At 45.6% G+C, this 18,768-nt stretch overlaps 2 protein-coding genes across 4 annotated transcripts in view; one reads left to right on the top strand and one right to left on the bottom strand.

The window, feature by feature from the left end:
* Positions 1 to 3,673, bottom strand: part of Dnase2b (deoxyribonuclease II beta) — a 47,328-nt gene extending 43,655 nt beyond the window's left edge. The window contains exons 1-2 of one of the 3 annotated variants that reach the window (XM_011240172.2): positions 3,555 to 3,673; positions 1,986 to 2,365 (exon numbers count right to left, since the gene is read on the bottom strand). The gene's annotated coding sequence lies outside the window, so the exon portion shown is untranslated. Of the gene's footprint in view, positions 1 to 1,985; positions 2,366 to 3,113; positions 3,191 to 3,554 lie in introns of those variants that run through there. The other 2 variants (XM_011240171.2, NM_019957.4) reach the window with 2 other exon arrangements.
* The window catches only part of Uox (urate oxidase), a 34,335-nt gene extending 16,239 nt beyond the window's left edge, over positions 1 to 18,096 (top strand). Inside the window, exons 5-8 of the mRNA NM_009474.5 lie at positions 11,077 to 11,260; positions 12,368 to 12,491; positions 14,414 to 14,497; positions 17,146 to 18,096. Coding sequence (NP_033500.1) covers positions 11,077 to 11,260; positions 12,368 to 12,491; positions 14,414 to 14,497; positions 17,146 to 17,220 — 467 coding nt within the window. The 3' untranslated portion in view covers positions 17,221 to 18,096. The remainder of the gene's footprint in view (positions 1 to 11,076; positions 11,261 to 12,367; positions 12,492 to 14,413; positions 14,498 to 17,145) is intronic.
* Positions 18,097 to 18,768: the final 672 nt, after the last annotated feature.

The raw sequence follows: 18,768 nt of genomic DNA on the forward strand, positions 1-18,768 counted from the left end.
AGATCTAGTTAAGGCTGTCTCAGCATTTGAATAAAATATGATATTATAAAATATAAAACTATTATTATAGAAGAAATCAAAAAGTCGTATTGAACCAAGAGGACAATTTTGATCACCAAATGCCTACTCACGGGATTGGACTCCCCCACTGAGCTGTTCTCTAAGATGGCACAGACTTATTCTCCATCTTGTCTTCCCTCCCTGCCATCTTGTCTTCCCTCAATCTCAGCCTCTTTTCTCCCTTCCTTCTTTCCCTATGTACGATTTTAGAGACAAAAAAGGGGAACATTTTTTTTTTAACTCACAGGCAACATTCTCCTACTTAATCTACACTAACTACTGTCATGAAATTAGAGTCTAAGCCAGCTCTGATTAACTCTGCATATAATTTTAAAGTTTTTTAGTAGTCATTTTAGGAAACCAAAGAGAAATGAGGAAAAATATTTTTAATAATAGATTTAGCTGAATCCAAAAATGTTATTTATGGAATAAATGCTAAGTCATTTTCATTTTTAAAAGTCAAGTCTCTAACATGTAGCTATGCTGTATTTTCAGTACAGCTTCAGCCATGTTAGCCATGTTTCAATGTTGGCTAACGGCAGATGGCTGGAGGCCACCATATTGGTCAGCATAGCTCCCAATCCATGTTTACAGATGTTTGGAAACTTAGTACATTCTCAGTCCCATTCTTCAACCCCCTTTCAAAGACTAGAAATGACTGGATATCCACCTGAGGAGAGCTGATGAGAATCAAATCCACCTATGGAAAGTTCTGGTGTCATTCACTGACGCTCTATCCACTGAGCAAGCAGACTTTGCTACCACAAAAGATGGTAGGTGAGGAGAGGCACAGAAATCTCCCTAATCTCAGAGAACCTATGGTAGATTTCATAATTGGACACAGATCTCGAACAAAGTTATTGCAACATGATGGGTTAGAGACCACAATGGAGGGATTAAGAGGCATCATAACAGAACAGAGATGATCCAAAACGCAACTCTTCCCAGGGTAGCTGTAATTATTGCTTAGCTTGACAATAGAAAAACAGAGGTCTGTAATTGTCAAGTGAGTGAGTGAGTGAGTGTGTGTGTGTGTATGAGTGTATTTGTGTGTGTGTGTGTGTGTGTGTGTGTGTGTGTGTGAGAGAGAGAGAGAGAGAGAGAGAGAGAGAGAGAGAGAGAGAGAGGATGTATAAATCTGTAAGATCTTCATCAGACACTCATTTTGAATGTTTGTTTCTCAGCTGCTCACTATGTTGGGCATCTCTGGCATGTTTCAGGGTTGGGAGCTAGCTGGCAGAAGGGGTTGACTAACTCTTGGTTCTGATCCTGCTCTCCAGTTCCTAGTCTGCTTCCCTACGCACGAATTTGCCTCATGTTCCCTCCACCACAGGCTTCTCTGCTATGCTCTCCCTACCATCATGGGTGGAAATCCCACAAAACACTGAGCCCAAATAAAGCTTTCCTCCCTTAAGCTGTGGATATGCTCTGTTCAAGTTGTGACCAAAGTGTGGAGAACAGGCTGGAAAGGCAGAGAGGAGTGAGTGAGATACCGGGGGATTTGCTGCAGAGATGAAGGGAGGGATGAACAAGGTGAGAGAGGTAGAGATGCACAGACTGGCAGCTTGTTGGAGATACTTTGTGCAGCCTTTGAGATGTGTAATCAGCACACGAGGGGTTGAAGAGAGCTGGAAGGTGAAGGGGAAGGACTTGGCGGGAGGAGGACTGGGAGCTAGAGAGAATATACATGTGAGTAAAGTTTGGAAGCTAAAGATGGCGAATTTTGAAATGTGGATGGAGATAGGCTTGGGGATCATCAACAAATGAACAATAAGTGAATGAAGCTCCAGGGATGGAAAAGGAAGGGGAACTATTTCCATAAAACAGGAATAACATATAAAATCTATTGGCCAGGCTCTGCAAAGAGACAAAACTGATAGAATAAATATGTATATTTCAGAAGGTAATGTAGTAGATTGGCTTACATGATATAGTCCTGGTGGTCCAACAATTGAAGCCTGTAGTTAGTCGCCTAGTCTGTAAGGTTGGATGTCTCAGCAGTCCAACCTGGCTCGGAAGGCCTGGAGCATTCCTGCTGGTCTTCAGTCTGTGTTGGAAGCCCCTAGAGCATGCTTCTGATGCCAGAGGAGAATGTGTCACTTACAGGATGGCTGCACTTGTCCGCAGAGTAAAGGCAAGCAGGCAAAAAGCAGACGCTTCCATCTTCGATGCCCTTTTATCTGGGCTGCCTCCAGGATGCACTGCCCATAATTAGGGTGTGTCTTCCTGCTTCAAATAATCTGATCAAGAAAGTCTCTCACAGGAATGCTTAGGGGCTTGGGTTGTAGTTGTGTCCAGATCCAGTCTAGTTGATAACCAAGACAGTCATCATGTGGCAGGAGAAAAGGGAAGATAAAGCGATAAGGCCCTGGGGAACATTCTTTTTTTTTTTTTAAATATTTTTATTAGGTTTTTTCCTCATTTACATTTCCAATGGTATCCCAAAAGCCCCCTATACCCCCCCCACTTCCCTACCCACCTACTCCCACTTTTTGGCCCTGGCATTCCCCTGTACTGGGGCATATAAAGTTTGTAAGTCCAAAGGGCCTCTCTTTCCAGTGATGGCTGACTAGCCCATCTTTTGATACATATGCAGCTAGAGTCCAGAGCTCCAGGGTACTGGTTAGTTCATAATGTTGTTCCACCTATAGGGTTGCAGATCCCTTTAGCTCCTTGGGTACTTTCTCTAGCTCCTCCATTGGGGGCCCTGTGATCCATCCAATAGCTGACTGTGAGCATCCACTTCTGTGTTTGCTAGGCCCCGGCATAGTCTCACAAGAGACAGTTATATCAGGGTCCTTTCAGCAAAATCTTTAGTTCAAGACCTCGGCAGAAGACTGGTCAGAGAGACAGAAGAAGGAGATATCTAGAAAAAGTGTTATCAGGGAAATAGAAGAAAAATATGTTTTTATTGGGACAGCAAGAAGCAAAGAGACCCATATGTGATGGCTCAGCACAAGGACATCTTCCTATAAACCTAGTTCGGGGGAGCAGGAGTAAGAGGTGATATATATCAGTTGTGGGAAGTTAGATAGAATCCTAGGCCACCTTACCTTGCTACTTCTTATTTTGGGGTTCACCTTGATCATAAATTGCCATGGGCAAGTAGGAGGTGTAAAGACACTGAAGAAAAAAAGAGGGCAAGACCCCTGAGACACAAGTACCAGGTCATAGATGGCCCATAGCATTTCCCCTGGGGAGGTTCCCACAGTCACACCTGACTGCAGGAGGCCACAAAATGTTGCCTCACTGAGTGTCCAAGCAGAAGTGGAAGTTGATTTGCTATCTGCCACAGAAGATTAAGAAATCTTGGTTAAAAGAGGGCTAGGGAGGAACTCCAGAGTTGGCAGACACCCTTGGTGATTTCCACCAAGATATTTTCAGGCAGGGGAGTGGATGCGGACAGACGTTACAGTGGTTAAGTCCAGGACACTGCTGATGATCAAAGAAAACAGAGCTCTCTTCCTGCCTGCCTGCCAGGAGGTAGCATTTACCTGAGGTCTCATCACTAGGCCGGCACTGCTGAGCAGAAAGATCAGCCCCACAGCAGCTCAAGCCTTTTGTCTCTGCAGATGGCTGCAAAGCTTCTGGGTACACACAGACCTGTGGCAGCTGCCCAGGAGTTCCAGTCAACTGATCTGAAGCTCAGGCCACTCTGATAGCCTGCAGGGCTGGCAGGGAAGGGGTAAGAGTATTGATGTGTAGTGAGTGAATTCAGGTTCCCATGTGCACTGGATGCAAAAGTGTGTGTACACAGGGCTCTGCATGTGAAACCATTTCTACTCGGCCCCTCTTTTGAGAGTACAGGCGTTCATTCTCTTTGTGGCAAAGTCTAATTCCTAATTTGCTTATTATCTAAGTGCTAAACTGGAAGGAATTGATATGATTTTGTGATATCATCATCTTCATAAGCAATGGAGATTGGAGAGATGACTCAGTGGGCCAGAGCTCCAGCCGTGAAGACACTGAGGACTTGGGTTTGGACCCATTGCATGGATGCTTGTGCACGAAACCTCAATACTTTGAGGAAAAGACATTTTGATCCCAAGAGCTTTCTGGTCTACCAGTCTAGTAAGAACAGTGAGCCCCCAGAAAGGCATTGTCTCAAGACAATAAGGAGGAGAATATTAGAAGACACTTGGCATCCTGTGTTGGCCACTGCACACATGCACGGAGGTGCACACACTCATACACTCACATGCACACACAACACATGCGCCAACAAACAAAACAAAGAAAAAAAAGGAAAAAAGAAAAAAAGAAAAAAATGCCCTTGTATTAATCCATACATTCCAACATTTACTGTGAAGTCTGGTGTTATAAGCCCCTGTGGTTTGTTGGGGGCCAATAGAATGGTGAGACTCCTGTCCTTCTCCCACACGTAGTCACCCATGTGAGTCCCCAGGGGTCCTTCCCAAGAGAATGGCTGAGTTTCACTTGGTGGACTCAACTCCTTCCTGTTTCCCTGAACCAAAAGTCTGGGAAAGCTGCTGAGTCTTGGATGACATAGGTCCTGATGTTGCTTTAAAACTCATTATATTGTTCCTTCTTGGAGAGCTCATTATGTTGAAGTTTTGAGTATTTAAAAGTCTGCTATTTCCTTGAGAGAATCAGGAATGAGAAATTTGTTCAGTCCTAAGGTCAAAGACTGCTCTGCTGTTGGTAACTTCCCATGCCCTGATAGGAGAACTAGGCTCTCTGCATATAAGATACAGCATCAGCTGCTAGTGCAAGTGCCATTGGATCTTCAAGATAAAGGCATTCTCTCCTGAGGCTCTGCTAGACCAGGAGTTTAGCTGAGCTTGTGTACCACTATGATGCCTGAATCACTAATGTGAACTAAATTAGCTCCCAAGCCTTTGAGCTATTTGAATTAAAATTCACAATTATTAAAGCATCCAATGGCTCCCATTCTGACTCTAACCACAAAACAAACAAAGCAAACACAGCAACAAAAGTATACCAGCTAACACAAAGCTAGATAGAAAAGCAGAAGGCGAAAGAGGGGTTGCAGATAAGAGATACTGTATTAGATATTAGAAAAAGAAAGCTCCCCACCCCACCCCACCCCCGCCCCGCTTACTGATAGGAAGGCTACTGAGAGGCAGAGATAAGAAAGGACGTGATGTGACCAAGCCCAGGGCCAGGGCAGGTAGATTTAAGGGTGACAAGCTAGGCAAACAGAAGTAAGGGGGTGTGTGTGAAGAGAGATCTGAGAGGTGATAATCACTTCTAAGACAGCTGTTTTCATCCTTTGACATGGGGACTGCAGCTCTTTGGTTCTTTTTTTTTTTTCCATTTTTTATTAGGTATTTAGCTCATTTACATTTTCAATGCTATCCCAAAAGTCCCCCATACCCACCCACCCCCACTCCCTTACCCACCCACTCCCCCTTTTTGGCCCTGGCGTTCCCCTGTACTGGGGCATATAAAGTTTGCATGTCCAATGGGCCTCTCTTTCCAGTGATGGCCGACTAGGCCATCTTTTGATACATATGCAGCTAGAGTCAAGAGCTCCGTGGTACTGGTTAGTTCATAATGTTGTTCCACCTATAGGGTTGCAGATCCCTTTAGCTCCTTGGGTACTTTCTCTAGCTCCTCCATTGGGAGCCCTGTGATCCATCCATTAGCTGACTATGAGCATCCACTTCTGTGTTTGCTAGGCCCTGGCATAGTCTCACAAGAGACAGCTACATCTGGGTCCTTTCGATAAAATCTTGCTAGTGTATGCAATGGTGTCAGCGTTTGGATGCTGATTATGGGGTGGATCCCTGGATATGGCAGTCTCTACATGGTCCATCCTTTCATCTCAGCTCCAAACTTTGTCTCTGTAACTCCTTCCAAGGGTGTTTTGTTCCCACTTCTAAGGAGGGGCATAGTGTTCACACTTCGGTCTTCATTCTTCTTGAGTTTCATGTGTTTAGGAAATTGTATCTTATATCTTGGGTATCCTAGGTTTTGGGCTAATATCCACTTATCAGTGAGTACATATTGTGTGAGTTCCTTTGTGAATGTGTTACCTCACTCAGGATGATGCCCTCCAGGTCCATCCATTTGGCTAGGAATTTCATAAATTCATTCTTTTTAATAGCTGAGTAGTACTCCATTGTGTAGATGTACCACATTAGCTCTTTGGTTCTTAAGAGAAGTTCTTGACTGACACAAGGTTCTAAAATCACCTTGCTCTGTGCCTAGTTGAGGTAAAGCCAAGTTAGTCCTCTGCCTGGTGGCATCATCTCTTTCACTCCCAGAATCGCACAGCCTGGACTTTGAAGGTCCCTGGAGGCACAGGATGGATCCACAGAGACAAACCTAATTCAGTGGTTCTCAACCTTCCTAAGGAATCTACCCTTCCATGCAGTTTGTCGTGTTGTGATGACCCAAACCACAAGATTATTTTTGTTCTTGCTTCATAACTGTAATTTTGCTACTCAGATGACTCCTAATGTAAATATCTGTGTTGTCCGATGGTCTTAGGTGACCCCTGTAAAAGGCTAAAAGGTTTGTTTGACCCTCCCCAGGAGTCGTGACCCACTGGTTGAGAACCTCTGACTTAGTCGATTTTTTTTGCCTCTATCCTTTACAAGTTTGCAGTTTGATAGTAGAATGATTTAATATGGTTTTAAAATATCCTCCTTTTAGCTATTTTCGTCCACTTTTTGGAGGCGTTAACTATGGAAGCAATTATCCTCTTCATGACTGTTCTTCCCCCCCACCTCAGCTCAGTGAAGCTTTTTTGTGCTTTTTTGACACCTGATGCGTAGGTAAGGCTCTGGGCTTGTTTCCTAGTAATTTGAAGTGAGTTTCTTTCCCCTCGAGAGCTAAACGGTAGATGCACGCTTCTCTGAGAGATCAACCACAGTCTGCCGAGTGTGTAGGAGGACACCAGGAGCTGAAGAGATTATACTCTAGTGATGTAAAATGTGAAAAACCTTCCTGTTGCACTAACCCTCGACCATGGAGGTGCTGAGGGAGGTGTGGTGCGGACTTCCGGGGCAAGGTCACAGGCTGATTGAGCGCTTTCATGTCATGGTACCCAGATGACACTGCTTCTGGTTGAATTACTTCTTTTGGATCTAAACTGGGATCTTTTTAGAGAGAGAGAGTGTGTGTGTGTGGTGGCATATTTTTAGTTGATGGCCCCATGCATTTGAAAGCCTCAGGTTTTTACCAGTGCTCAGCAGGCTGGGGCGCTGCCAACAGAGAAGATAAAATAAGCACTCTGATTTCATCCAGTCGGTCTGATGTGTGCCAAGGAGGAAAAAAAAAATGCTTTCAACATTCAAAGAGGATGGTTTTTGTTGGTTTTGTTCCGAGTGAGGAGGGCATCAGAGTAGTTGGCTTCCACTCGGACAAAACTGGCAGTAGTTGACTGTCCCTGGGAACAGAAGGCACTTACGCTGTGGGAATCCGGTGCCAAAGCACATTTGAAAGTGGAAGGCCTCTCTCCTGTTTCCAGCGTGCAGCGAGAGTGAATCATCTCAAGATGGCCAGCCAGGGTCGATATGTGTCACTCCAGGGCTGGAGGACCGCAGGATGAAGGCCTTTGGTTTCAGAGTCCGTTGAGCCTGTGGGGCACAGGAAGCATCCGACAGGTGGTTAGTGTGGCTGTGGGAAAGCCAGTTGCAGCAAGGTCACCCTGGAGACGTTCACAGTGCATCTTGGACACAGCGGCTATTCTATGAAACCCTCATGTGTGTTACCCTAGAAACACATCAACTCCAAAAAAACCAGGCATGGCTACCATCTCCATCCCAAAGATGAGAAAATCAAGATAGGAAGAGGGGAAGTGACTCCTCCAGAGGCACTGTTTCCATGGAAACGGAGAGTGCTGTGGTAGGAAGGGCATTGGGACTTGATCTGAGGGAACTCTGAATGCCAAAGCTGGGGATTCTAGGTACACAACACTACACAACAGTGTCTTGATGAGTAAGATTACGGGAGGAGCCAAAGCTTGGTGAGCAAAGTAGATGCTGGGGACCAAAGTCACATAGATGCACTGGAGAAGATGGAGACAGAGCCTTCAGCCTCTCTTCTCTTCACCTTCTCATTCGCCTTTGAGGGGTTCTATTTGTTTTAGTTCTGGTTTAGGGCTGTTTTCTGTTTCATTTGGAGGGGCGGGGGTTTTGTTTTCCAGAAGGAGATATCGGTGAAAGCATTTTAGATCCCATAACTTTGTGTGTAATGCAATGATTGGAGTTACTTTTTCCTAGCAACTCATAGGAAAATTGTCCTCTTAAAGATTTGCTTTTATCCTTTTAAAATCATGTTTCTGTGTTAAGCACATGCACATGAGGTGCTCACAGAGTCCAGAGGCTTCAAACCCTGCAGGGGCTGCAGTTACAGGTGCTTGTGAGCCACCCACGTGGGTGTTGGGAACCGAACTTGTGTCCTCTGCAAGGACAGTGACTGATCTTAGTTGCCGAGCCATCTCGGCAGGCCCTGTAAAATTTTAAAGGAATACCATACTTTCGAGATGCACAGGGGCCATTTCAGAAAATGATGCTTCACTATTCAGTGGATGGAGGAGATGCTTTTCAAAGGCTGAGTCCCGAACGCTCGCTGTGGATGGGAGACGGCATCCCTCTACTCTCCTGGGAAGCCCTTTTGAAGTACTGAAAAGAGACAAAGAGCTTCAGGGAGGAGAAACGTTGCACAGATGGAGAATGATCTAAAAGAGGGGCAGAAAATCACGGAATCGCGTGGTGTGAGGCTGAATTTAAACCTCACCTCCGCCCATGTCTAACTGTGAGGACGGGTGCAGAAATGAAAGTCTCCTGCACAGAGATACTTACTCTGGAGTCCGCTGAGGACTAAGTAAGAAAATGTCTTGGAGAGCTATCAGCCAAAAGCACACTTACAAACTGGATGGTGTCAGCCAAAGTTGCAGCCCATTTCCTCTCCTTTGCTACCTAGAGTGTGAGAAACTGACAGACGGTGAGGGGGACGTCAGCTCTCTAGGCAAGACAGGGACTCCACTGTGATGTTGTTGCCCCTTGACATAAATCACCCTTATACTTCTCCACTCAACTTCTCCTGTTGTGGGCTCTGCTGTTCTCTTGGGTTTGAAACCCACTGCCATTACCTATGGGTGATGTGGAGCTAGTGTCTTTATCCCTTTAGAATCTAGGCTGAGCATGTACTTGTGGTGGCAGAGCACCTACCTAGCATGCAGAAGAACTTGGGTCGCTCTGTACCTGAAACAGAAGGAAAAAGCACAAAATATAAAGTTAGACAAACTGGGCCAGATGAAGGCGTTCAGGGGCTGCTGGCACCTTCCTCCTGGTCTTTCGTCAAGTACAGCATCCAGTGAGAACTTCTGAAAGTTAAGTTTTTCCATCGTGCCAGTTTATCTGAGGACGTTCTCTACAGAGCCCTTTATTTAATCAGAACATACCGAATCAGCAGATCTACCGCTAACCTCTGGCCATCGCATTCTCTGATGGTAGCTTCAGAAATGTCAAAATGTAGGTAGTGCTTATCTGGCTCTGGAGTGAGTCACAGCAACTGAGGCCACACAGGTGGCAAGGCACACCATGGGACTTTAAGAGTTTCGTGGTGCCTTCTCACCCTTCTTGCTATAAAACCCCAAATGTAGCCCAGGCTGGCTTCTATGTAGCCCAGGCTGGCTTCTAATTTTCAGTGTTTGTCCTGTCTTACCCTCCCAAGCATTGATATCATAAAGGTGGACTTCTATGCCTGGCCCTTGGGTTTTAATTGTGGACTGTGAATTATATTCTCCTTTTACTAAGACCATATAGTGATGTCCAAGAACTCTGACTTTTGACTTTTCAACTAGACAGGCCACGAAGGATAGGATTTGTCATGAGCCTGTCCTTGATTTGGTTAAATGTATCAGTGCCGACCCCAGAGAACTCAGGGTAAGTTGTGAAGGGAAAGGAGTCAAAGGTTTCCTCCTGGAGTCGTTTGCCAAGAGCAAGCTCAGGTCTGGATCTTCTTCTCTCCTCATGTCTTGTTTTCTCCAGTCTGTGGTCTGAGTCTGTGCCTTCCTGTCTTGTCAGTCTGTCTGTCCCACCCCTAACAAGGGGCTTTTACTCCGTTTTATTAAACAGAGTGTAACATAGAATGGATGGCATGGGGAAGGAACAAGGGTTGCTTTTAAGAAATCTTTGATGTTGGTTTATAGGGAATGACACTCTAACGAGCTCCATTGACCCAGACACAATGTTACCAAGCAGTATGGGCACACTGCCTTCAGTATGTGCGGCTGACGGTTATTTCATAAGAATGCTTCTGCTGTGTTTGCTGTTTATAGCAAGTGATTGTCACTCTCTCTCTCTCTCTCTCTCTCTCTCTCTCTCTCACACACACACACACATCTATCTATCTATCTATCTATCTATCTATCTATCTATCTATCTATCTATCTATCTATCTAATCTATATCTATATCTATATATCTGGGTTAGGGGCATGGACCTAATTTCAGATTAAAGCTATATATTAGGTTAGGTTGTAGAATCGTAGAACTCAATTTCATGGGAAATCCAAGGCAAGTAGATTGCCTTGATCCGTGGCCCACTCTGTCTGCTCCCAGACAGGCCCATGCCACCACTCACTAATGAGGATGTCTGATCTTGGTTGAACTTATGATACCCACCAGGGCATCAAGATGTCCTCAGGGTACAGTGGAGACTGGCGTCACCAGCCCCTGTAGATCAACCAGAGGCCACACTGCAGGAAAGGGACCTCAGAGTCAGAGAGAAGGCACTCTCCGGTGGATCCCATCGCTCATATCAGACTGCTAATTGAATGACTGGCATCTTGCATTACATACGATGGCTTGCCTGAGACACCTTTGCAGGTACTAGGAGGAAGTTGTCTCAGCATAGATCAATATATTCTTGACCCTTCTATTGAGGGGGCAGAGAGTCTGGCAATCCATAGAGAAGGGACGCCCCCCCCCCGCCCCCAGCACCACCACCAGAGACAAGTGATTGGTGAAGACACGGTTCTGCTTATACTCACTCAGTGCTACCCTTCTGTCTGGCACAGGACCTCCCGTCATTCACTCTGGAATCAAAGACCTCAAGGTCTTGAAAACAACCCAGTCTGGGTTTGAAGGGTTCCTCAAGGACCAGTTCACTACCCTCCCTGAGGTGAAGGACCGATGCTTTGCCACTCAAGTGTACTGCAAGTGGCGCTACCAGAGACGGGACGTGGACTTCGAGGCTATCTGGTATGGTTGGCGAGCAACTGCTAGGACCTAAAACTGGGCAGGTTAAAGGGACCCTAGAGCAAAGAGGAAACTGTCAACTCAAATTCCTAGTTCTTTGGGACTGCCCCCTGGTGTGTGTGAGTGTGTGTGTGCGCACTTGTATGCACATGCATGTGGAGGCCGAACAACTCCAGATGGTGTTTCTCATGAGTTCTCCCCCTTGATTTTTGGGACCAGCCTCTTACTGGGACCTGCGACTTGTTGATTCAACTAGGCTAGCTGGCTAAGCCAGGATCTGCCTGTGTTCTCAGTGGTGGGGTTAAACAGGCAATATTATGTGCAGCTTTTAATGTGGGTGCTGGAGATGGAACTTAGGCCCCCATTCTCACATGGCAAAGCTATCTTCCCAGCCCCTCCTTTTAAATTATATCAGTGACTCTCAGACATACATGCACAATAGAATTACTCAAAATATTGTTAAAATATAGATCACACTGCGCTCACTCCTGGGCCTGACATGTTGGTGTTATGAGAATCATCATACTGACGCTGCCAGGCAGGGGAGAGCTTCCGCCTCCCAGGAAAGGCAAAGGCCTCAGCTTAACTTGCAAGCTCAGATCCACCATCTCCAGATGCGGGGTGATCACCACACTGCCTCAGCTGTACTGAAGGTTCTGTGGTTTTCGTCACACATGGTGTTTGACTTAAGCCCCTGAGAAGGAAGCTCAAGGATGCAGCCATGAGCAGGGAGAGGGTGTGTGTCTGGGAGTCACTCTTCCCTGTCTGCGTACATGGAAGAAGATTAATGCTGAAATGCTATTTGGGTCAACTATCACTATGCGAAGAGGTAGCTCCTTAGTGTTTGTTTAATGCCGTGTTGGTGTATGTGTGTGTGTGTGTGTGTGTGTGTGTGTGTGTGTGTGTGTGTGTGTGTGTGTGTTTGAGAGTGAGAGCAGTGGGAAGGGATATGAAATGGATTCTGCTTGTTTTCAGTTTAGCATTACAGAATAAGGATCCTTCCTTAAAATGATCCATAAGATGGCTTTCTGGGCATTCCTACTTTTTAGCTTTATAATGCATTCCTAACAAATCAGATGAGCTTCCCCTATCTCCACCTTTGTGTCCTAGGGGCGCTGTCCGGGACATTGTCCTGCAGAAATTTGCTGGGCCCTATGACAAAGGTGAATACTCACCTTCCGTGCAGAAGACCCTCTATGATATACAAGTGCTGTCCCTGAGCCAGCTTCCTGAGGTATGCTTTGTCACTTGTATTGGGAGGACGGTGAGGAGCTGTGTCTCCTGTCAGCTCTGAGGAAGAGTTGAGTGCTAAAATAGGAGAGTGGAAGACACTTGAGAAATGACATCTGTTGTTGTTCAAAAGCTTGTTATAGCAAGTGAGAAGACAGCAGAACATGGGAAAATCTGTTCAACCTAAAAACACAGGCCGCTGCCACAGTGCTGCAGTTTTGATGGAAACTCCTTTGAGTTCCTTCAACCTACCGCAGACTTAAACTTCAATTTCAGACCACTTCTATGCCTTGACAGAGAGATAACTAGACACAGGTTGTATGTTTCAAGGTATAAATGATAGGTGTAGAGAAATTCAATCCATTGTCCTATCCTTCCTTCCATCCATCCACCTACCCACCCATCCATCTACTCATTTATCCACCCATCCATCCACCCATTTATCATCTATTGTGTCACTGGCAGGACCCAAGGGATACAAAGATAATGTAGACATGGTCTCTACCCTCAAATATTTCATCATTATGTGAACAAAGAAAACAAGTAAAAAATTTAAAAGATCAACTAATAGGTTATTATGTGAATATGGGGACAGTCTCACTGAGGTGTAAGAGGTGCCACCGGCTAGATTTTCTAGGAGAGGAGTGTGCTGAGTCTTCAGGAACGATAGGGGTAATCTGGGTTTATACTCAAGCGCTAGGGGACAGGATAAATGTGGAAACGGGAGACAAGCATGACACAGACATTTACTGTTAAGGGCCAGCCACATGCGACATGCTAAGAGGGAAGCACTTTCCCATGTGCAGGCATAAGGTAGAAATGGGTCAAGAGGACATTTGTAGGCTACCTTAGAGTCTATGCTTTATTCTGAGTCTCTGGGGGCCACTTAGTATAGCAAAGTATAGCATGGTAAGATTTGCATTCTAGAGTGATCACAGATAGCAATATGATAAAAAAATCACAATGGAACACAGGCTAGGAGACTTGCAGGATGATGTTACAGAGGTGTGGCCAAGACAGCATGGGCCAAGGCTATGTTGAATTAAGAGAAGCATTGCCTGGACCAGCCTGACCTCTCCTTGGTTAGCACTGTAGCATCTTCTTCCTCTGCCTGTGCCTACCTCCACTGGGTAGAGCTGGTAAAACGAAGCTGATAAACCCTTCAGGTGCCTATAGCTGCCCAAGAATTTTTCACCCAATAGTCTGGAGACTCTTTTCAGAACCTGGGCGGATGTCTACTAGAAACCTGTTCTGTGGGTGAAGGCTCATTTCATGAGGCAGCACATTCTTAGGTCTACAAGTGGACTGGAGAAATGAATTTGGCTTGGCACACAAAGAGAGTATCTGTCTACATGATCCAAGGGAGAAGATGGGCTCGCTCAATGGCTGGGTTGGCTTTTCCCATGATGTCATGCCCCAGCACAGTATCACAAAGAGCCAGAATTTTAAATTACAATGTGACCTTAAAGATTTAACACGAGTACTTTTGTCCATTAGAAAAGTAGAGTATAGTTCACTAAATCTTTATGTCATGTATATGAGTCTATAATTTTACACTTATTCCAGGACTTATGAATGTTAGGGACCATACTATGTGGAGGGATGGAGTGGAGAAGATGTTAGACTGTTGACTGGCCAGTTTCTGAAGGCCAACTGGGTGTGGAGGGGATCTCCTAGATTCCCACCTCAAGGAGCCTGAGGTATCCAGAGAAGGTTTAATATTGAAGGGAGAGGAATGGATCTGCTATCAATTTCATAGGAAGACTAGTGTGGATGAACAGAGGGAGCAATTGGCAGCAGAGGATCATGGGAGTGTACCTTAAGATACAATCATGGTCACAGGAAGTGGTCGGGATGGATGAGTTAGATGGAGGAAGGGAGAGAGTCTCAGGTGCTCAGATTAACCCATGCTGTTGTGGATTCCAGATAGAAGACATGGAAATCAGCCTTCCGAACATTCACTACTTTAACATCGACATGTCCAAAATGGGACTGATCAACAAGGAAGAGGTAAGAGACTTTAGAAACAATGAAAGCTCATTCATGCACCATCATCCTCCAGTCTCCTCGTCAACCTGGGACAACTGTAGCAGCTGCTGGCTAGGGATAATATTTATAGTCAGCACTGAGTGGAACCCTCCTTGGCTCTGGGTCTTTCAGTGCCCGAGGCTGAGTACTCCAGAAGTGGATGAGAGATCACAAAGGAGGCATGCTAGCTTCGGGGAGGAACAAAGAGAAGAACAGAGTGTGCCCAAGGAAACAGCTCTAAGATCTCCTTGGGAAAGTGCCACCGAAGGTCGCAGCTGCGTTGTTCTTCCATCATGAGGCAATGGGAAAGGAAGGCTGTATTTTCATTTTCCTTTATCATGCCCACCTTTTGATTAAACACTCAATTCAGCAGCACACAATACATTTGGGAGACATGAAAGTGTGTTTGTGCTCCTGATGACAAGAACGAGAAATGTCTGCTTTCAAAGGGAACCTTTGTCTCAGGAAACACACAGCCCCAACTTCCTTTTAGCTGTGACAATCAAACTGTCTGACTAGGCAGCCTGGAGACCTGATTGGTGGCCTCTATGGTCACGTTCTGGGAAATCAGAACTGACCCTGCCCCAGGGACATTTTCAGCGATAAGCCTTTTGACCCCTCTGCAGCACCATTTTGGGTAACTGCTTTTAGTGTCTATTTGAATGTTTCTGTGGGTGGAGACCACACTCTCCGATGCATAAGCTTAACCGAAGAGTCTCTAGAAACTTAGAGCTGCTGACCAGGAGTCTCTCAACAACCCCCTCCCCCCCGCCCCAGTACCTGATCTCTCTTTTGCAAACAGTGCTGGTGGGCTCCACTGGCTCAGAACCATCAGCCATATGTGGGTGTTGGCCCTGGTGCTGGACAATGAGCACCAGGCATGCATAACTTGTAGGAGGTGATCTAGGGCCCTGGCTGGTGGAAGAGGGAAAGTTTGGCCCCTTGCTCACTGAGCTGACAGGACAGGCAACACTAGTTACCTCAGAGGAAGGAGAGGAAGGCAGTGTGCTGCCTTTGTGAATGAGGACGGAAGCCTTTGGGGGATGAGTTCTCACTGAACGGCAGGAGATAGATCTGAAAGTAATCTTAGTGATGTCCGCAAGAGGCAAAACAAATGAGCTAGAAACAGAAAAAAGACCAACCAGACTAACGCTCAGCTCGCGGCACAATCTCGAGGGTTTCTGAGGTGTCTACAGAGCCTTAGGCTTGCATCATCCCCTCCAGAGCTAGGTGGATGCATTATTGCTGCAGAGGGGGTGGGATGTGGAGGCTGGGGTGGGCATGGGAGGGATAGGGATGAGGGGGACCGGGAGGAGTAGGCTGTGGTTGGGTGTTGTAGAGAGCAAAATAAAATGCTGCAGAGAAAGTTCCTTCGTAGATTAAAGCCCTGGCCTGGAAATCAGTAGCCCTGAGCTCTTTCAAGAATCTCTCTCTCTCTCTCTCTCTCTCTCTCTCTCTCTCTCTCTCTCTCTCTCTCTCTCTCTCTCTCACACACACACACACACACACACACACACACACACATCCTTATCCATGAATAAAGTGTCCTCACACACATGTACCACGTGAAGGCAACATAAGAGAAGCAGGAAGCTGAGGCACAGTGACAACAGCTGGGTAGCAACCATGACAGGGTGGGAAGAAGGACTCTAAAACACAGCAGTCTAGACAGTCCACACTGTGCTCACAGCCCTGTGGACCTCAAATGCTCTGAGGGGTGTGGCTGAATTCTAGCTATGGACAGTGACTGATGTCCAGAATGAATTATCAGAGAAGGTCAGATTTACTCACCGAATTTTACAAAGCAGGATCGTATAATGCATTTTGAGACATCCATATCGTAAGGACTAACAAACAAGATGCTTCTTGGCAACTGGAGGGATGGAGTGGTCACTTAGCCACTTGCTTTGCCAGCATAGGGACCCGAGCTTGGGTCCTCAGCCTCCAATGGAAACAGCCAAGCACTGTGACATGTGTCAGGAGTCACAGCACGGAGAAAGTGGAGACTGTAGGACCCTTGGAGCTCACGGGCCAGCCAGTCTAGCAGAACTGATGAGCAGAGGGCAGGGAGATAGTTCCATAGGAAAAAGCACTGATATATAAGTTTGATGATCTGAGTGAGAACCCCGAAACCCACATAAAGGTCACAGAAAGATGCTACTTTATAAAGTTACCTTCTGATTTCCCCTAGAGTGACGTGACACACGCAACACCCTTCTCAGTTCCCTGCCCCCCCCCACGTCTCTCTCTCTCTCTCTCTCTCTCTCACACACACACACACACACACACACACGTCACACACACACACACACACACACATCTCTCTCTCTCTCTCTCTCTCTCTCACACACACACACACACACACACACACACACACAGAGGTCACACACACACACATCCACACATAGATACAATAACCCCAAACCCCATACAGAACACTTAAAATTTCTATACTTTCTGAGAAAGCAGCTCATCGACCAACTATAGCAAGGAAGCTCCGGCCCTGCTAGACTCGAAGCCACTGTCCTGCAGAGAAGTGTTCTTCCTTGACAATTTGACATCCTCGCTTTAACATTGGCTCATTGTAAGGAGACCGCTCTCTCTGACGTCACCCTGTGCTTCCTCTCCAGGTTTTGCTGCCTCTCGACAATCCCTACGGCAAAATAACAGGGACAGTCAAGAGGAAGCTGCCTTCCAGGCTGTGACGTCATGGCTCCAGCCGGTTGCGATGCTGGGGAATACTGTATGCTTGCCTGCAAAAATTTCAACTCAGGATATTGATTGCTTTGTTCTGTATGAAGTAATTGCTTTGTTGTTATTGTTGTTCCTAGTTCAACAGGGAACTTGTAGTGGTATGTATGTGGAGTCCCATGTTAGCAGGCCCAACCTGCTCCACGGCCATGGGCAGTTTCCTTAAAAATTACTGGGCCATGTTAGGAGAATCACAGTGATAGTTCTCCTTGCTGTTCTTGTGTTCTCTGCCTTTGAATCCGTCTTTAGAATCCAATTGTCATAAGGACATAATCGTAAAGTACTGGCTGCCGCCACATTGATTAATCTGAACACAGAAGCAAACACTGTCATCATCCTAGGGATATGTCTGGGTCTAACTGAAAACAGAATAAAACCATGTGAAAAAAAAAGTCACCATAATGTTTTTTAAAAACTCTGGCACTCTGACTAGCACTCACATGGAGGAAGGCGGGTGGGCATGAAACTCCAATCCTAGCTCAGGAGTTATTGGTGTTTGATTGAGGCTGGAAGAGGGAAAGTCAGCTTCATTTAGGGGTGTGACACCTGGTATGTCAATCATACTGAAGGACACCAGGTTGCATGCCTAGAAGTGGTCCGATAAACCCAAACTGGCCTCAGTGGGAAAGAGAAAGAACATGAAGTTGGGTGAGTGAGAAAGACTTGGGATAAACTGGGATGGGAAGTGAATATTATGAAACTTATTGTATAAAATTCTCAAATAATTAATAAAAACATTATTTTAAATGTTTAAAAGATACTTTTAAGTTCCTCTATCAGCACAAATAAAGATAAGAGCATGAAAACAAACAAACAAACAAAAACAAAACAAACTCCTTTGGCATTTGCAACTGACAATTTATTTCTAGCCTAATAATGATTTTATGACCTGATTGTGTTGCTTTTATGATTTTTACAACTCTTGCAGAATACTTAGTACCTATTGGGACATTAAAATAAGTATACATTGCTTTCCCTTGAGAAATGCGCATCCATCCCTCTGGTATAAAGAGTTACGTTTGCTAAGTGTTCAGCCAGTCGACAGTTAGCTGGGTGAATATGGACTTGGAAAGGAGGCTCTAGCCCACCTCTCTGAAATACGATGGGCACAAGGACTCTGGGCAGCAGGACGCAGGGATGAGATTTACTTTGGCTATGTACTTTCCTAACTCTTCCAAGTATGAAAACCTATTGCTTTCATGATCAGAGGAATTTAAGCATAACTGATGACTTCAAATGGGTTCAGAGTGGAGAGGCAATTAGCTTTATATCAATCACAGACATTACTCATGTACATGTTATTCTATAAAGTTTAAAACAGACGACTTTAGAAAGCCACGGTTAAGACCTGTGCATATGAACAACCCAGTAACTTTTCTGTGCTTTGAAATGCTCTTTCTTTTTAACATACTGATTTTATCATGTGCATGAATGTTTTGTCTGAATGTATGCCTGTGCACTATGTGTGTACTTGGTGCCCACAGAAGCCAGAAAAGAGCATT

The sequence above is a fragment of the Mus musculus genome, chromosome 3 (genome assembly GCF_000001635.26).
Source record: "Mus musculus strain C57BL/6J chromosome 3, GRCm38.p6 C57BL/6J".
Taxonomy (NCBI): Eukaryota; Metazoa; Chordata; class Mammalia; order Rodentia; family Muridae; genus Mus; species Mus musculus.